The sequence below is a fragment of the Drosophila busckii genome, unplaced genomic scaffold, assembly GCF_011750605.1.
Source record: "Drosophila busckii strain San Diego stock center, stock number 13000-0081.31 unplaced genomic scaffold, ASM1175060v1 hic_scaffold_35, whole genome shotgun sequence".
NCBI lineage: Eukaryota > Metazoa > Arthropoda > Insecta > Diptera > Drosophilidae > Drosophila > Drosophila busckii.
The window spans coordinates 79498-97922 of NW_022872745.1; the positions used below are offsets into that span (position 1 = coordinate 79498).

An 18425-nucleotide genomic window follows, 5' to 3' on the forward strand; every position below is an offset into this window, starting at 1 on the left:
TTCCCATATTTGCTAACATATTTGTGTGTGGGACTGTTGATCGAAGGGTCGCAGATTGGAAGCTCATTGAGAATTATGGAGAAGAATTTTATGGGGTCTGTCACACCTTCTCCAAGTTGCATACATTTCCACAACTTCATAATGCCTTTTCCATTTTTTATAAAAATGCCAAAGTGTAAAAAATAGAAAATAATCTTTGAAAAAAAATTTAAACAAAATGAAATTCATTTAAGGACGTATTTTCGTATGAGTGGTAGCAAATTTTTATAACGGACAACATATGTATGTTTCAGCATATTTTTTTGTTCTGATGCATGGATTTCAAATTAATTCGAAACCTTATATTTTCATTTGTTTTAAATAAAGCTGGCCGATTGCTGATGTTAGATTTTACAGCGATTAGAAATTCTGCTTTGAATCCCTGGTGTAACTGATAAATCAAAACAAGCAGGCAATGTAAAAAAACCGGTAAACAATCCACTTCAAAGCCATATTAATAAATACGAATGTCAATCATATGGCAGCAAAGTAAGCACTTAAAGCCTGTTGAATCATAGAGTGCATTTCTGGTACATATCACACATACATATGTACATATACACATGCTAGATACACATTCTATGAATGTATCAACGTGAATGTATTTTATGTATTTTATAACTTTGAACAAATTTAAATAATGCTCCTGAGCCCCTGGCAATTTTTGATATTTGATAAAAGTACTTCCGTCTATATCAAACAAGTAACTATAGAAATTCAAAAAATTTCTAGTAAACATTAAAAGAAAAACTCTGAAGAGTTGAAGGGAGTTATACTATGAACTTCCCAGAATAATGTCGTTAAATAAACTCCTTAAAGAGGTATTCATAGTAAGAAAAGCCAGTTGAAACCACTTCTCTACAACATTTAGGTTTTTAAAATTTTATTACAATTGAATTAATAATTTCACACTTTTAATTTTATTGTAGTGTATATGAGTATGTGCGTGTGCTTGCTGTGATCCCCCATTCAAAGTGCATCAAAAAATTGGGTACACCCTATTTTTCTTAGTTGAGTGTAGTGATCTAAACCAAGAACGAATCCTAATCAGTTGGACTATCAGCATTCAATGAATGAAGTGCATTTCTTGTTAAGATTAGTTACAACAATCAAGGGGTTCATTTAAGCTTGTTGAGTGGAGCTCAGCGCATATAAATACAGTGCTTTATTAGTGGAACAGTTGACCGACATGAAGTTCTGTGCAATAATTGTAGTTTACTTAAGCGCCTGCTTTATTTGGGAGGCAGCTCAGGGCTGCCAGAGCATAGATCAACGCTTTAAGTTTCCTAACAGCGATGTTTACATTCGTCTGCATCGCGGCAGTAAGTTACAGTATGAGCTGATGAAAGGCAGCAAATCACTGCAGAGGGTAACCTTGGATAATTTTATAACAAGCAGCAATCTGGAGGCGACCTCAACGGGCAACTTTAAGCTCAGCGATGGCACCACTACTATAGAGTTTAGCCTGATTATGGCCACAAATGGAATAACGCACTTGCGTGTGTCTCGCAATCAGGTGCTGAGGGCCACACAACCCAGGGATTGCTTCGCGCTCGCAACTGGTTACATACACTGGTATGGCGGCGCAGAGCAAAAGGAGCACTATTGGCCCGTTGAGCGCCAAAAATACACAAACTTTTCATATGTGCCTAAGGAGCTAGGGAATATGGGTGTAGCTGAGCGCTACTGGCTGAACAGCGAGGGATTCTTTCTGTATGTGGATAAAACTACACCGTTGTTTATTGATCAACATGCAGTAGGTTATGAGGACCAGATATGTATCAGTGCGCTTATCTCCTTGCCGTATGATCAGCGCCTGGAGACTGCAAATTTTAGCTACCAGCTGGGCATTGCCAAGGACGCGAAGGCGGCGCATATGTATGCGGTCAAGACGCTGTTAGGAAAGCCAACCGGTTACCCGGATGAGCGCATGGTGCAGTACCCCGTCTGGTCCACTTGGGCACTGTACAAGGCGGAGGTGACCGACGAAGTTGTACGCGACTTTGCCAAGCAAATCCTTGATAATGGCTTTAAAAATAGTCAACTGGAGATTGATGATGACTGGGAGGACTGCTATGGGGCACTCACATTCCGCAAAAATAAGTTCCCAGATGCAAAAAAGCTGACCGACGACCTCAAGTTGCTCGGCTTTCGCGTCACACTTTGGATTCATCCCTTTATTAACAACAATTGCACTACAATATACGAAACAGCCAAAAGCTCCGGTTTCCTGGTGCTGGACCATGAAGGCAGTGCTCACACTCAGTGGTGGAACAGCAAGCCAAACGATGCCGCCTACCTGGACTTCACAAAGCGCACGGTCCAAGAGTGGTTTACCAAAAGACTAAAGCGACTACAGACAGAGGACGGCATTGATAGCTTCAAGTTTGATGCTGGTGAAAGCAGTTGGGTGCCCAAGGACCCAGTGCTTCAAGGCGATGCCCACGAATTGCCATTACAGATCACTACAGATTATTTGCGCACTGTAGCCACCTTGGGTGATATGGTAGAGGTACGCTCTGCTCAAAGTACACAGGATTTACCCATTTTTGTGCGAATTGTTGACAAGGATTCAGAGTGGGGTTGGAATAACGGCCTTGTTACACTTATCACTTCGCTGCTGCAAATGAATTTAAATGGTTATCCGTTTGTGCTGCCGGACATGATTGGAGGCAATGGTTACAACGAGAGGCCGCCCACCAAAGAGCTCTTCTTGCGCTGGTTGCAGGCTAATGTCTTCATGCCTAGCCTGCAATTCTCATTTGTACCTTGGAATTTTGACAATGAGACCATTCAGATTAGCAAGACCTTCACTGAGCTACATGCAGACTATACACCATACATTATGAAATTGTTCAAGCGATCCACAGAATCTGGAGAGCCTGTAAATGCTCCGCTCTGGTGGATAGCGCCAAATGATGCAGTTGCGCAAATCATATACGATGGTAAGTAAGAACCAGGGACTGTAATCATTATAAGTTTTTTTAAAAAAAATTACAACTTAATGATTATTTTTAATTTAAATCTCACAGATATGATTAATATTAAGTTATATTTTAAAACTCAACCAGTAATTATTATGGCTGAGCAAAAAAATATAATTCAAAAAATAATGATTATTTTTGACGTATAATTTTCCGCCCAAAAAACTCAGTACACTTACAACTTATTTTTATAGAATATAGAAAATTCAATATAATTCTTTTCCTTAGGGCCAAGACCACATTTTATAGACCAAAAAATTAATTAATAAAATATTAGATCAAAACGTCGCTTAGTTTTGAATTTATTTGTTTAATTTCACAAAAAGCAATTTTTGCAAAGAGTTTTGCGAGAGGTTGCACCTCAAATCGGACAATATTAATCTGAGAGCAGAAAATGCCCTTTCAACAATAACTTGTGTCGCCGGAACGCAGTGTACAACTCTGGCAAGTTGATATAAATTTGGGTATTCATACTTTTTATTTTCCCAATACTGCATAATACTGAATGACTTCCTAAATTCGATTGAGGTAGCTTCAGGTGACGAAGAGGAAGATGACGCTCAACAAAATAAATTAAAAATGGCTTATCTTGAAATAGATAATTATAACCCAAAGCCAATTGATATAAATACTGATATTATGCAGTATTGGGAAAATAAAAAGTATGAATACCCAAATTTATATCAACTTGCCAGAGTTGTACACTGCGTTCCCGGCGACGCAAGTTAGTGTTGAAAGGGCATTTTCTGCCCTCAGATTAATATTGTCCGATCTGTGGTGCAACCTCTCGCAAAACTGTGAATTTTTTCTGACTCTTCCGCTCCCCCCCCCCCCCCCCCCCCCCCCCCCCCCCCCCCCCCAAAACCTTTTGCAAAAATTGCTTTTTGGAAATTAAACAATTAAATTCAACATTAAGTGACTTGAATACAAATTTTTTTAATTTTAAAAAAAATTATTTTTTTTTGTTCTAAAAAAATGTGGTTTTGGGCCTAGGACAAGAATATTATACTTGAATTTGGTAATAATCCCAATAGAAATGTTGTAGAGTAACTCTTAGTTTTATTTGAGCGAAAAATAAAAACTCCACAAAATAATATTATTTTTTTTAATTATATTTTTTTTTTTTTTTTTTTTTTTTTTATTTTTTTTTTTTTTGCTTCAGCCCACATAATGATTATGGGTTGAGTTTTGAAATATAACTTAATATTAATCATTATTTTGTGAGATTATTAATAAAAATTAAAAATTTATAATAATTGTAAAAATGCATAGATCGACCTTTGAGAACAATTTTGGTATAGTTCTTGATTTCTCAAAGTTACTAGAAGTGAGTGATTTTTTTGATTGAAAAATATAACATAATTATTATTTACCGTCCTGTGGTAAGAACAACATTAGAACTGGTCCTTACGATTTTATACACTTTGACATTTTGTAAAAAATGAAAGGGTATCATGAAGTTGTGCCAAATGTATGTAACAGGGAGGAAGGAGGCGTTTGTTAGACCCCATAAGTATATTATTTGAATCACTCCGGACGACTATTCGATATAGCCATGACTGTCTGCCGCCCGTCCGTCCGTCTGTATGAGTGCGTGTTTCTCAGCAACTATAAAGAGCTAGAGCATCCAAATATGTAGGTGCTCCTATATCCAGGACACTCCGCTTTTTTTTTATTTCCTTCCCCATCCCCCGCAAATCGAAAAAAAAAAAAAACGAATAATAAGGCAGTACGAAAATCTTTAAAATGTCTTTGAAATAAATCATAAATTGTTAGGTCATGCTCTTCGACGATTGTGAAAATTTCAGAACGATCGCAGAAAATAGATTAGGAATATTTACATTTCATTTTAATATGATAGACAGCGAGTGCACGTGCAGACGCGCCATACAAACGTCGCTTGCCGACCGCAGCGGCGGCCGTCGCTGCTGACGCTCACCGACCAGCTGTGACGCGTCCGCTGTTTTGTGTGTATGTGTTCATGAGTGCATGCATGTTTTTGCTGCGATGCCCTAGTCAAATTGTATCTAAAAGTTGGTGGCGCCCAACGTTAATTTGTCCACTTGTTATTTTTACATTCCTTCAGAATTCCTATTGGGCGATGACATCATCGCAGCTCCGGTCGTCGTTGAAGGCGCCACCAAGCGAGATATTTATCTGCCGGTAGGCCATTGGACGGATGGAAACACAGCTGACGTCTATAAGGGACCAATTTGGCTAATGGACTATTCAGCGCCGCTCAACACATTGCCCTACTTTGTGCGTGTTGGCTTTAAGATGGAATGATTCACCTATACAAATTAACATAAGAACACTGAATTCCAATTAATTGTGAACATAAATTTTAATCACACAAAATGTAGTGTTAAAATTAAAAATAATTTTTAAATGGAGAATTTTGTTACTTATTAACAGAATTAATGCATTCGGGTGCTGTCATCTCGATCTGTGGGAATAAGATTGTTCAATGTTTGTGAGGAGAGTCTTTGTAGGCAGTCCTTGAACACGGTCTCCGGCGAATCGGAAGATGCGCTGAAGCTAACACCATCAGCACTTTGTCTACGGAATTGTCCGTACTCACGCTCGAACTCTTGGGCATCCTTAGTGAGAATGCTTTTCAGATTTAACACGCTAAAATAAGTTTATCTTATTAGTCAAAATACAAATGTCATTTATAAAATTAGCTTACGTCAAGGATTATAGGATAATTTTAATCTTTGCTAAAACTTACTGTACTTGGTTGCTCTGCAACTCGTTTTTTAAATTATTTTCATAGATGGTCAACTTAAGTGTATGTACACGTTTGGCACAACGACGCCATTGCTTCCTGTAGTGATCTTTAGCCTTTGTCATTTCAAGAATGCGATTGCTTTGTGTTCGCGCTTCATTTAAAATTTGATCCAATTCTGGCGTCTTCACCGTAGGTTTACAAAGCTCTGCGATTTGCTGTTCCATTTGGTTAATACGTTGCTTAAGTTCCGACTTCTCCTTCGCTAACCTTAAGTTCTCCAATTGCATTATCTCAGAGCGACTTTCAAATTGTTGTAGGTGGTTAAGCATCTCCGCCTGTAGCGCAACTAATTGTTGCTCCAGAGTATTCAGTTTCAATTTGTAATCCACATCAATCGAGCTGTCATTATTTCTACTAGTCTCAAACTTTTGCTCAGCAATGCTATCGCTTAGTTTCAGCAAGTATTTAAGAGTTGTTTGTTGCATCTCATCTGGCAGCTGATTACTAGTGTTCAAAATTTGCAAGAGACTTTCGCTCATTATATTTGTATCGGTATTGACGCTCTGGTCGGTGTATTTTGCTACGAGCACACGACTACTTATGGTTTCTTCAAGAGATAACTTGCCTATATCGTGCATGTGAGCACTGAGTTCAGTCCCTTTATCAGATTCACTAACCCTAGAAGGTTCTTGCATTATGACTTTCTGATCTTCAGATACATTGAGATCTGCTTCATTACTATTCTTACGTCTCGGAGATGTATTGATCTTCAATAAGCCAGCAGCTTTCGAATTAGAATTTGATTTGATACAATTTTGATAATTATTATCAGCTTGAGAAGTATCCAGAGGAATAGAATATTTAACGTCTGATCTATTCCTCATAGATCTCACTTCGGTCTCTTTGCTTACCAACTGTATATGTCTTCTTTTTCCAATCATTCTTTTGGTTTGCCTGTGTTGCATATTTGATTCTTCAACGTCATCATTATTAAATGCTCTATTAGCACATGCTTGATCTAGTGGATATACTTTTACGTTGCCTACTCTTGAAGCCTGATCTCTATTGTATAACATACGTTTTGCGTGGCAAATATCTTTTGTATTCATTTCACACGTTTGTTTTATAAACAGTTCAGTGTTTTCTAAAGCTTTTGTCTGATGTTTATTCACCTCTACCCAACGGGCACCCAGAAAATTATCCGGATTTTTTGTTTTTCTGTTAATGCTTCTCTCATACTCTTCAGATATCATTGGCGTCGACACCTGCTTGCGAACACTCTCTTGAACAAACATCTCCACACTGTCTGTGTCAGTGGCACTATCTATATCTGACGTATTATTATCCATAATTTGTGTGCTAGACTTTTCTCTCTCCCCATCTTTTAACTCGCACTTCCGCTCTAAACAAAAGTATTTGATATCGTCTTCGAGCGCACTTGTGTTTTTGTCCCCATCTAAGTATTTATCATGATACGCTTTGTCAGTGGGCTTTACCTTTAGTATCTCATCAACTTTTTGTTGTTGTTGGAAAAAATTTTTTTTTCGTATTTTTTTTGGCTTATCGTTCAACTCCAGCTTTATTTCATAAATTCCACCAGTTTTAGACTTCACCTGGGATTTGTTAATTATAGATAAATCTTTCTGTATTCCTTCTTTAATTATTTTAGACTTAAGTAAACGTACATTTTTTTTCTCAAATTTGAAATTTTCACTTTCATGCTCAGCCTGCAGAGACTCTATATTCTTTGATATTTTTTTAGATTTTCTGATATTATTCAACTGTTGTTCAACCTTTCTCGTATTCATATTTGTAAAAAAATGCATCTTGATTGAATTGCTTGGAGATCTCGAAGCTGAATCTTGTTGCAGATCACCGCAATTTTTTCCAATATTAGCTGATGTAGATGCCATCTTAATCTCCCTAGCCTCCTTAATAGGCACGTCTTTGCCATTTTCTTGTATGCTATTATTATCGTTTATATGTTGCTCAGAATTGTTGTTTCCAAAATTAGCTGATATATTTGACTCGGAATTCACATTGTATATGTTGCTTTCTTCATCTTCGCTATCATGATTTGAACGTTTTGAAAAAAGCTCAGTAAATTTCTTGCTATGACCGACTGCTTTAGTCACATGCACCTTCACATCACTCAGAGATGCTTCCGATGTTGTATCCTCAGCAATTGATTCAAACAGCCCACAACTAACATTCAAGCTCCCATCTTTTGTCTTAACATTTTGACATTCACAATTATTATAGCATTGGAGCTCGGACAATTCACTTTCAATGCCTTTTCCAGCTACTGAATCCTCGTCAAGTTGATTCTGTTTATGTTGCCGCTCCTGTTGCGTCGTCGCTTTATCCTGATGCCAATAAACTTCCTTTATTTCGACTGTGAAAGTATAATCCATGATGGGCTTAAGTTCGCGAGCGCTTGCATTGCGTCCAAAGCGTTCAAAAGCAAAGCAGCCATTAGTTTCGTACTTGCGAGAGTCAACAAAGTAACTATCCGACGGTAAAATCTTGCCAAAGTCCATACGATAGTTGGCTTAATTATTTACAAAAGCATAATAAATTTTCAATGTTGAAGAAAAGAACTGAAGTTAATTTCTTACCAACAGAGATGCCATTGATGTACATATTTATTGGTAGATAGAATATACGCTGGAAATACAGGCGCATACTGCGTAACGAGGACTTGAAGCGCAATCCCAGAACATCATTGAGTGTATATGAATCTGTATTAATTAGCTTCAGCTCAATGTGTGTGATATTTCCAACGAAGTCAAACATCAGCATCACAGTTTCCGTGTCCTTCGCGAGGTTCAGAGACTTAACAAACTTGTTAACATTTTTCAGTTGCTTTAACTGCAACACCACCTCAATGATATCACAATCAACCAGAGGATCATTACCCACTTGTAGCAAGCCCAACTGCACCAATGATTGCACATATACATTGGCCTGCAATGAATAGAGAATTATTTGATACTACTACTTTTACTTTTCACTTTCGGTTAACTCGCCTGCGACTGCAACATGTTGGCAGTGATCGAATGGCCGGGAGGTTGAAGCGGTGGTGTACGTGTTGATTTCTCCTGCAATTTCACATTGAGTAACTATTATAATGTGAAGTTTTACAACTTACAGAACAACTGAAAGCCATTAAGTGCTTAAAGTCTTTGGTACCTAGAAGCGACTTTTTAATAATGGCTAGCATCAGAAGCACCTCTGGCTTATGCGAGCGAAACTCGTTGCTGATACAGATTAACTTGTGCCAAAACATTTTCAGCTGCAAGGGATTGTTGTTACCACCAGAGCCTAGCACGGGCAAACCCCGCACTGGCAGTAAGAGTGAGCCAATGGTCTGTCGCTCAGCACCAATGCTGCATGCGTAGAAGGTTACCTTGACCGGGCGATGATCCGTCTTAATGCGCTTAATACCCGCCATGTCGCATTCCCAAATACAGTTGCTGTTGAACACAATAGTTTCGGCTGTAACGCTTGGTGTGCCCTCAACTTCAAAATCTACCGAGTTAAGTGCCGCGTTCATCACAATCTGTTCCCGTTCCCCATCTCGAGTCTCGCGATTATGAAAGTTGATTGCTGCCAATAGTTGGTTATTTTTTGTCTTTCTCGTAATAATGCCACACTTACCTTCTACAACGTGCAACACAACGCAGTAAACATGGTCAGATTCCCCATAGCTCCCGTTGGTACTGCTGCTGGCGCTAATGCTGCTGCGCTGTGTGACAGGCAAAGAGCCCTGTGCTTTTGGCTTACCCATTTTCTAACAAACGTTATGAACGTTAATTTCAAACCAAAACAAAAACAAAACTTTTGCCTCACGCTCACCTCGATTAGAATTTATACTAAGTACATATATTTATCTGAGTTCTGATCAGTAATTTTAAATAATTAAGTTCTTAATATTTCTATTTGTTTACTGTTTTGACGAATGTAAGTTCTTGGCCAACTGTTTTGGTTTTGAATGTTAGTCATGGCAACCAGCTTAGGCGGCTTCTGATAAATGTTTCGATCAGAAAAATATTTCGACGCTTCATGAATATTCAATTAAAACGACCAACATTAATCTTAATTTATAATTTGAATATGAACAAATTAATATTTATATATATCGGCTGGGAAAATAATGTAATCAAAAAAGTTATACTAACCGCGATCTCTTTAAAAATCTTTTTGAAGTTATGTATCGCAGTGTTGCCATATTAGCTTATTACAAGCTAGATCTAGCATTTTTGAAAATGAACTAAATTATAGAATTTGCAAATAGCTTATAGCTTGAAATTTAGGTTATTTAAATTTTGGTCACTTATATGGCAAATTGACTTCATAATTGAATGTTTTGGTCTTCACAGGAGTTTTCACGCACATTTAGGGTCTTGCTTATTTTAGCCTATTTTTTCTTGATCTTCCCTATGTTGCCTTTTAAAATCTGTCAACAGTGATGTTTCGAAACGTGATTCCAATGTTTTAAGGGTGGTAGGCCATCAGTTTATCGATGCAAGCAAAAACCTCGATATTTGTACAATATGTAACATAAAGATTTCATATCCTTTGTGATCGTTCAATATGAATTCAATTAACTTAATTAATATATTTAACAAAAATAAAGAAATTATTTCTTAAAATCTAAATACCTTGCCTCACAGAAATTCCATCCTTTTTTTGAATTTTTACGTGTATGAATATATTTCATGAAATGGAAATCTACATGTTATAGATGGGAAATCGATGGTGGAAAACCATAAATAGTGGCGATAGTCTGCCATCTCTATTGAGCTATTGTGATCGACCTAATTGGTCATTAAATTAATTAAAATGCCCGACTTTGGTGAATAAACCCATTTATTTTTAAATTAATTTTAATCGAATATAGATACTTTCATTTGAAAAACTAGCCTTTTAAAAATTGTTGGTGGCAACCCTGTAGTGCTTTGAGAGATTTTGCAGTGTGGTTAAATTAGCGGGAAAAATTTGTAAACTGTTATATATTTGATGTGCGAAAAAAGATGAAAATCAAATGGAAATTAGGTTAGGCCGTAGCTCACCGTATGGTGGCCATAGTGTTGCCAGAATCTGTCACAGAACTTTCAGAGGTTGTCTAATTCATTTAGTATGGTGCAGCTTTTAGCAAACCTCACGCCGCTGCTTTTAGTACGGGTATTTCGCACTTGTTGAAGTGTACGTGTTCTTGGGTTTCTTTGACCCCTAGTTCAATGCATTTCCTGCAGCCGTCTTCTGTTAGGCCCAGTTTCTTCGCATGAGACGCTGGTAGGCGGGTCCCGTTGGTATACCTACCAAAAGCCTACACTCCTTTCTTTGAAATTGTATTAGGAATTTGGAGAGTCTATCATTCCATGAGCACATTGTTCTTGCCGTTGTGGTTGTGCTTCTCCATCTTATTGAAAGTCAAATTATTTCAGAAGGCGATCGTTTTTTTAATAGCTAAGGATAAAATTAAAATGTAGGCATTCTGGAATGCATGTACCGAAAATTAAGCCAAAGGTTTTTAAGCATAACTTATTAAACAATACCAAAAATGATATACATATATGATATGATGACTATGATGGAAGTTCACATATGAAATTGATTTAGAGGAGGAGGTACCAGACGACATTGCAAACTAAAATAATGCAAGAAAGAAAAAAGTCATCCTATTATGTTTAACTCTCATTTTTTCTAAATGATAAACTTCTTTATAATGGAATTTGAATGAATAAAAATACGATTTTCATTATTTTTTGGCATGTATAATTAAATGAAAATCTATTTATTTATATAATTGTAGGCTTAAAGTTTAAACTTAAGCTTCAGGGGAAGGCGGCCTAGCTGCTGGGGCTTTTCGGTGCTAGGATGTGAGGGTGTTTTGCTTATAATTATTTATTTTTTGCGTGACTTATTCTACTTTATATATTTACATTTTAACATATTTACATTCTGATTTGTTTGCTTATACATATATGTTTCATTTGTTTCTGTTTAATTTTTCATAGTACTCTTTCTAGTTTGGCTTTCTTAAGAAAGTCGTTAATTATTATAATAGGTTGTTTCACTGTTTTGTAGGAATCTGTGTTGGTGGGTGAGTTTAGTATGTCCGAGTCGCAGTCTAAGAAAGTTTGTTATTTCTTTCCTAGTTAAGTTATTTAGATTCGGTGTGTTTAGGTATTGGTCAATAAATTGTTTGTTATGATTGATGGATTAGTACCAAATTGATGTGTTGGAAAATGTATTTTGGTTTATGTTGGCTAGTGATTGTTTAATGTGTTTTTTATATCGGTTTGGTTAAGGTTTGATGTTGTTATGAGGGGTGATGTTGCTCTTTTAGCTGCTTCGTCTGCTTGCTCGTTTCCTTTTATACCAGTGTGGCTTGGTATCCAAAGAATTTTGATCTTTGGATAGAATTTAGTGAGTAGCTCGCGGATTTTGGTGGCGTATATTGAGTTGTTGTTTATATTTTGTATTGAATTAATAGCTGACAGGGAGTCGGTGCAGATACATGTTTTGTGTGTGTGTGTGGTTGCCATTTCTGTTGCTTCAAGTATTGCAATGATTTCGGCAGTGTATATCGAGGAGTAATATGGTAGTATGGCTAGTTTAATGACGTCGCGGTCAGTAGTTATTGCGTAGCCTGGTACTTTTTGGTTTAGTGATCCGTCAGTGTATATAAATTTGTGGTCTATCAGTGTGTGTTTGATTTCGTTGAATAGTCGGTTGTATATGGTTTTGTTGGTTTGCGATTTGGTATGGTTTTTAAGTTGTGTGTTAATTGAGTCTGTTTTAAATTTCCATGGAGTGGTTGGTTTAGTTGTTGTTTTGACTGGCTTAAGTGTTATATCCAAGTTAGAGCTAATGTTAAGGCATTTAATGATTGCTGAGTTTCTGTATGGTCTGATGTGTTTGTTTTTTACTAGGTTATTTAATATTGTTTTTAAAGGGGTGTCTTGTGATTGTGTTATTATTTTGAACATATTTGCTTGTAGTTGTTTAGTTCTAATTTCTATGGGCGATATGTTGGCCTCGAAGTAGAGATTGTATGTTGGTGTTGAGTAAAATGCTCCAAGTGCTGTTCGAATAGCTGTATTAAGAGCTGTTCTTATTGGTTTTATGGTGGATTTGGGTGCGTTCCCAAATATTGGGAGGCCAAAGTCTATTTTTGATACGATTATACTCTTGACTATTTGTACTAGTGTAAATGGTGGGCAATTGTATTTTGTATTTGATAGACATCTTATGATATTTATTGATTTGTTAAGGGATGGTAGAAGTTTTTTGATGTGTTGTGACCATTTGTATTTGGAGCTGACTGTTATCCTAGTATCTTCAGTTCTTCAACTTCGTTTATCACTGTTGTGTTTGTTGAAACTTTGCAGCGGCAGTTGAATTTCCGGCATATGTGTAGGTGTTTGCATTTGGGGATAGATAGTGATGCACCTGAGGTCTTGCACCATGTATCTATGTCAATAAATTGTCTATCTAGGTTTATTTGTATGTTTTTGTTCTTTTGGAGGTCGATGATAATATTAAAATCGTCTGCGTAGGCTATAAACTTTAATTTTTTGTGTGTTTCTATTTTGCCTGCAAGGCTGTTTAAAATAAGATTACTGAAAGTGGCGATCCTTGAGGGATTCCGTTGTGTAGCGGATATATATTTGAATATTTGCCGTTTGTTTTTACTCTAATTTTTCTATCTGTCATGAAGTTTGTGGTGTATCTCAGTATTTTTGGGCCGCATCCCCATTTCAACATTTGGTGTGTAGGCCTACTTTTTCGAAAGCTTTCGCAAAATCGAGAGATATAATTGAGAGGTGTCTTTTTGCAGAGAGCGCCTTGTTAACGAGAGCGTCTATATACAAAAGACAGTCTGTAACTGACTTTCCCTTTTTAATCCTTAAATGAAAATTGTCGACAATTACTAATATAAAAATGAACTTTTAACCTAAAAATTTTATTTAATTTTAAATAAAAATCTTAAGTAAACATCTTAATTTAGAGTTTATGCAAGAATAACCGTTTTTCCCCTCAAAGTGCATTGGTCAATATCAATATTATCTTTTTTTAATATATATGTATATATCTCAGTTTTAATATTAGTTTTTTACTTTCTTACTATTTATCGACCTGATTGTGACCATGCTGCATACGATGATTTTTAAGTGCAGTTCCTTGAATGAAACGATCACCGCAGGTATCGCACTCATATGGGCGTTCACCCGTATGGCGTCTGATGTGTAGCGTCAAATCATTGGATTGTGTGAAGCTTTTGTCGCAATAGGTGCACTTATATGGACGCTCACCGCTGTGGATACGCATATGCTGCTGAAGTTTGTAAGAGCGTGCGAATCCCTTTTGACATACAGTGCAAATGTGAGGCCGCTCACCAGTGTGGGTGCGTCTATGAACCTGGAGGTCGGAGGAACGCGGAAATGCCATATCACAAAAGTCGCACTTGAACGGTTTTTCGCCGGTGTGACGACGTATGTGTATAATAAGATTAGAGGACGAACTTACTGCTTTCCCGCAGAAAGCGCAGAGAAAGCTTTTCTGATGCTTAGTGTTCTGAGATGATGCTGCAGCTTTAGTTGAGTTAAATAATGCACCAGGTGCATGGCATTTCTTCACGTGCGCCGCCAAGCGATCCTTACGGTTGTATTTACGGGTACACTGGCCGCACTGAAAGATTTGACACTCGGCTTTTGATTCGTTTTGGGTGGATTTTGCTGGCGCATCCTTTGAATTGTCGTCAGTGCTAGGATGCTGTAGCTGCAAGTGCCGCAAAAGATTCGACTCCCACATAAACTTGTATTCGCACTTTAAGCACTTGAACTGTTTTTCCAAATTTTCACACAACAGACGTTGGTGGTATTTTATAAGCTCCAAGGAGACGCTCTTGTAGATACACAGATTGCAACCATCACTGATGCGTTCCAATCGGTGCATGGCTTGTTGATGCTGATGCAACTCATACTTGCGTGAGCAACGCAGATGGCAAATGCTGCAGGTGTACTGGCGCAAAGTGCCGAGCGAATTAGTCTCATCATCCGTTTCAGAATCTTCGAGCTGCAGCTCATAGCCAAGCTGATTGGTGATCGAGTAGTTAAGCATGGAGTCGATTGCGTGGTGTGTGCCTGGCGCAGATGTCAATAGATGCTGTCGAAGTGCAGCAATGCTGCCAAAACTCTGCTCGCAAACCTTGCACTCGATACACTTACGTCCGTGTGGCTGACATGTGGCATTCAACAATGCCTCGGCGTAAGGCAGTTGGGCAGCATTGATGCCATGTCGTTTAAGGTGCTGCAAGAGATTTAGCTTGTGATAAAAACGGCGTGCACACCAGCGGCAACGATACTTGCTTGATTCATGGGCATGTATCAGCATGTGCCGCGTCAGATCCTTTTGGATTTTAAAGGTGCGCTTGCACTCAACGCACTCATAACTGTCAACAGTCGCACTCATTGGAAGCTTATCCTGCGACTGTTCACCACTATCAGCTACTTCCTGATGTGTTAATGCGATATGCAACTTTAGATTATCACGCCAACGAAATCGTAACGGACACTTATGGCAGAAGAATGGCTTTTGCGCATTCCGACAGAACGAGCGATAATGGTGTTGCAGGAGCTGGTTATTGACAAATCTTGCCTGACATAGGACGCACTTGCGTGGGGCATGTGACCACTCATGTTGTTTCAGCTGATGGGCGTAAAGTTGATGTTTTCGCCCTACCTTGAACTGACAAAGATCACAACTGTATATCCGATCTTTAATAACAGCTGCAACTTCACTTTCCAAGTCAGAGTCAGTTTCACTACTTTCCAAGCTTAATTCAATGCCGATCTCATTCGTAATGGATATAAATCTATCCAGCTCCACGCCATTTGTCACATCACTTTGGATTCGTTGAATAAGCTGATACTTTTCAAAAGGCACGCTAATTTCTGGATATAGAGCACGAGAGATGTCAGCAATGTTCTCGATGTTCTCAAATTTAACTCCAGACTGATGGATGGACAAATGATGCCGTAGATCCGAGATTCTTGCGTGTCGTGAGAAACAAATCATGCACTGAATCAACTTGCAGCCATTGGCTTGGCTCAGTTGCTGAAGCATTATTGGCGTTGCCGTTTGCTGCTCGCTGGTCGAAGTGCTTAATACTAAAGCTGTGTCAAGATGCTCGCCGTGCACGCGCAAATGGGATTTGAGACCATCCTTGCGATAGAATTTTCGTTCACAGTGAGTGCATTCATATTGTGCACAAGTCTGTGGCTGATGCATGCGTTTGTGACGCGTTAAATCCTTTGGCCAAATGAAGACCTTAAATTAAAAGGTTATTAAAATCCTTAAACATATTTTAGTTGTTAAAAAGCGCACCTTGTCGCACTCAGGGCACTGCAGCTTACTGGAAGTTGGGCTTCGTTTTCTACCCAGCCTAGTATGGCGCGGTTTAACGTCAACTGTGTCTGACTGCAACTTATTCTGGATACAAGCATGCCTATCGCAATTCTGCTTCCAAATAAACTTGCCAGGACAATCACGACAATTGTAACGCTTTAGGGGACTGTGGCACTGTGTGCGCCTGTGCTGATCCAGTAGCTTATCGCAAACAAAACCAATTTGACAAATGTCACATCGTTGGCAACTTTCGGGGTGCTGCTCCAGAGTATGACGAATTATCATAAACTTGCGCGTATAGAAAGTGTTACAGCTAAGACATTGGTATGGAGCTGTCAGGTCCTCTACTTCTTCATCAGAATCGCTGAGACTTATCTCATAGCCATGCGCATTAACCACCTCACAATACCTGTCCAGTTGGTCACCTTTAGCAATATCAGAACACACCTGCCTTTTGATATCGGTCATATTTACTTGTGTGTGTTGTAGGCCAAATTGCTCTTTCACAAGATCGCTGTCTAACCTAAGATTGCACAGGGTCTCTGGGCTAATATGCTCTGCCAAGTGCACTCGAAGCTGTTTAATTCGGTCACACTTCAAGCCGCACAATTTGCACTTAATACATGTGAGGGGAGTAGAGCTGTACAGACGTTGGGCAAAGAGCCATTCATTGCCAAGATCAGGTGCCTGACATCTCGAATCTGTGTGTGAACGCAAATGCAACGTGTACATGTCTTTACGCAGAAAACTCTTGCCGCAGGTATCGCATACGTGAGAGGGCGCCTCGAGATGAATTCGTGCGTGACGCTGCATTCCACGGAGCCACGAGAAGGTTTTTCCACACACCTCGCAGGCATGACGTCCCTCCAGTGTTCCGAACTCCATTTTGGTCTGCTGCTTTGAACGTTGACGTCCCTGCCTGGTGACATTACCTGCGCTATAAAATTTAAAAGACAAATTCACTAAGGGCAATTATTGTAGAACGTTTTATTGATTACGTTTTTTCATTTTCTTTAAGTTGCTTCCGAAGGCTTTGTTTTTCATTAGCTGGATTACCGTCGAAGTCTTCCCTGAAACCACAAAATGTATGCACCATAAAGCTTATTTACGAAATAACTCGACTACCTGTTAACATCTTCATAAGTGCTCTCCATATCAATCTCTGCATGCCACTTGTATGCAGCAATCGCTTCACCATTACTATCATTGATATGTGTTGCATTCTCACCACAGGCGTGACTTGGATTAACGTCCGTTTCTCTTTTAATGTGATGAATTTCCATATCAATCAGAGTTTCGTCAAGACAATCTTTTTGCAATCCATTACGTAGCTTGGTAAGTAGCTCATCATACACTTGTCGCGCCCGACTTACAAATTTGTATGAATCATCCAATTTGCAAAGACAGTCGCTGCATATACCCTGGGGCAGCTTGTCGTCAAGTTGCTCCAAAAGTGGCTAAAAATGCGAAAATTAATAACTGAAATATATTAAAATTATAATGTATTTATGTATGCTTATGTGTGTACATCTGTTTGTATTTGGGTTAATTCAAGCAGCATATCCTTAAAACATTTGCTTGTATATTTTGTTGCTCTTCTGGATAACGGATGCACGTTGTCATCTTGTTTCCCACATGCGAGACATAAGTTGGCCGGTAACATGCTTGCAAATATTTAATGTCCACTACAAAACATGGAAAAATAATCTTTGTAGAACTGCTGATAATAAACTATGGGTGAAACAGTGTGTTGAAACAGCTGATGCAAATCGAATTATATCGATATAATACATAAATCTTCAGAGATTTTGAAATCTCTACTACAAATCCGTTAACGAGTATATAGGATTTAAAAGATTTAATTTTATTTACTGTGTATTTACTGTGAGTAATGGCAAAAAAAAAATATTCGCAATAAACAGTTGCTAAACTTCAATCAAGACGAATATCCTTAATTATTCTTGTTATGTTTTCATAGATGATTCTGTAATAATTTATATATTCATAAATAAAATTGACTTTTCGTGAAATATCGTTTACAGTTTTAATGCAAAAATTGTAAATTTTGTGCCCGCAAAAATAAATTGCATGTTTTAATTCAGTCGAAAGCATGACAAAGTATTTTTGAGATTTATTTTAAAATTTTCTATTAAATAATAGTATATAGTTTTTTTTAATAATCATTGGAGAGGGTGGGTTTTATATAAATATATCAAAGTGTATGGAAAAGATAGATAGTTCTTTCGATCAGT

General features: G+C 38.0%; 3 protein-coding genes across 6 annotated transcripts; 1 reads left to right on the forward strand and 2 right to left on the reverse strand.

Moving 5' to 3' along the window:
• Positions 1 to 1210: 1210 nt before the first annotated feature.
• Positions 1211 to 5398, forward strand: LOC108601769 (myogenesis-regulating glycosidase). Its single transcript, XM_017989694.2, has 2 exons — positions 1211 to 2984; positions 5110 to 5398. Exons 1-2 carry the CDS (start codon positions 1229 to 1231, stop codon positions 5307 to 5309), a joined length of 1956 nt encoding a protein of 651 aa, XP_017845183.2. The 5' UTR covers positions 1211 to 1228; the 3' UTR covers positions 5310 to 5398.
• A 14-nt stretch (positions 5399 to 5412) lies between these two features.
• On the reverse strand, positions 5413 to 9703 carry LOC108604427. Of its 4 annotated transcripts, none has more exons than XM_017993896.2 (7): positions 9613 to 9703; positions 9415 to 9547; positions 8906 to 9363; positions 8784 to 8855; positions 8373 to 8721; positions 5755 to 8305; positions 5413 to 5654 (listed from the first exon to the last, which is right to left on the reverse strand). In XM_017993896.2, exons 2-7 carry the CDS (start codon positions 9542 to 9544, stop codon positions 5441 to 5443), a joined length of 3774 nt encoding a protein of 1257 aa, XP_017849385.1. In that variant the 5' UTR covers positions 9545 to 9547; positions 9613 to 9703; the 3' UTR covers positions 5413 to 5440. The 4 variants fall into 4 exon arrangements, with proteins under 4 accessions (XP_017849385.1, XP_017849386.1, XP_017849384.1 ...); XM_017993897.2 differs by having other exon boundaries at positions 5755 to 7367; positions 7440 to 8305; positions 9415 to 9638; XM_017993895.2 differs by having other exon boundaries at positions 9415 to 9638.
• Positions 9704 to 13786: 4083 nt separating this feature from the next.
• Positions 13787 to 17899, reverse strand: LOC108604495 (zinc finger protein Xfin). Its single transcript, XM_033294805.1, has 5 exons — positions 17702 to 17899; positions 17299 to 17630; positions 17172 to 17243; positions 16153 to 17110; positions 13787 to 16095 (listed from the first exon to the last, which is right to left on the reverse strand). The coding sequence occupies exons 1-5, from the start codon at positions 17834 to 17836 to the stop codon at positions 13891 to 13893; spliced, it is 3702 nt and encodes a 1233-aa protein (XP_033150696.1). The 5' UTR covers positions 17837 to 17899; the 3' UTR covers positions 13787 to 13890.
• Positions 17900 to 18425: the final 526 nt, after the last annotated feature.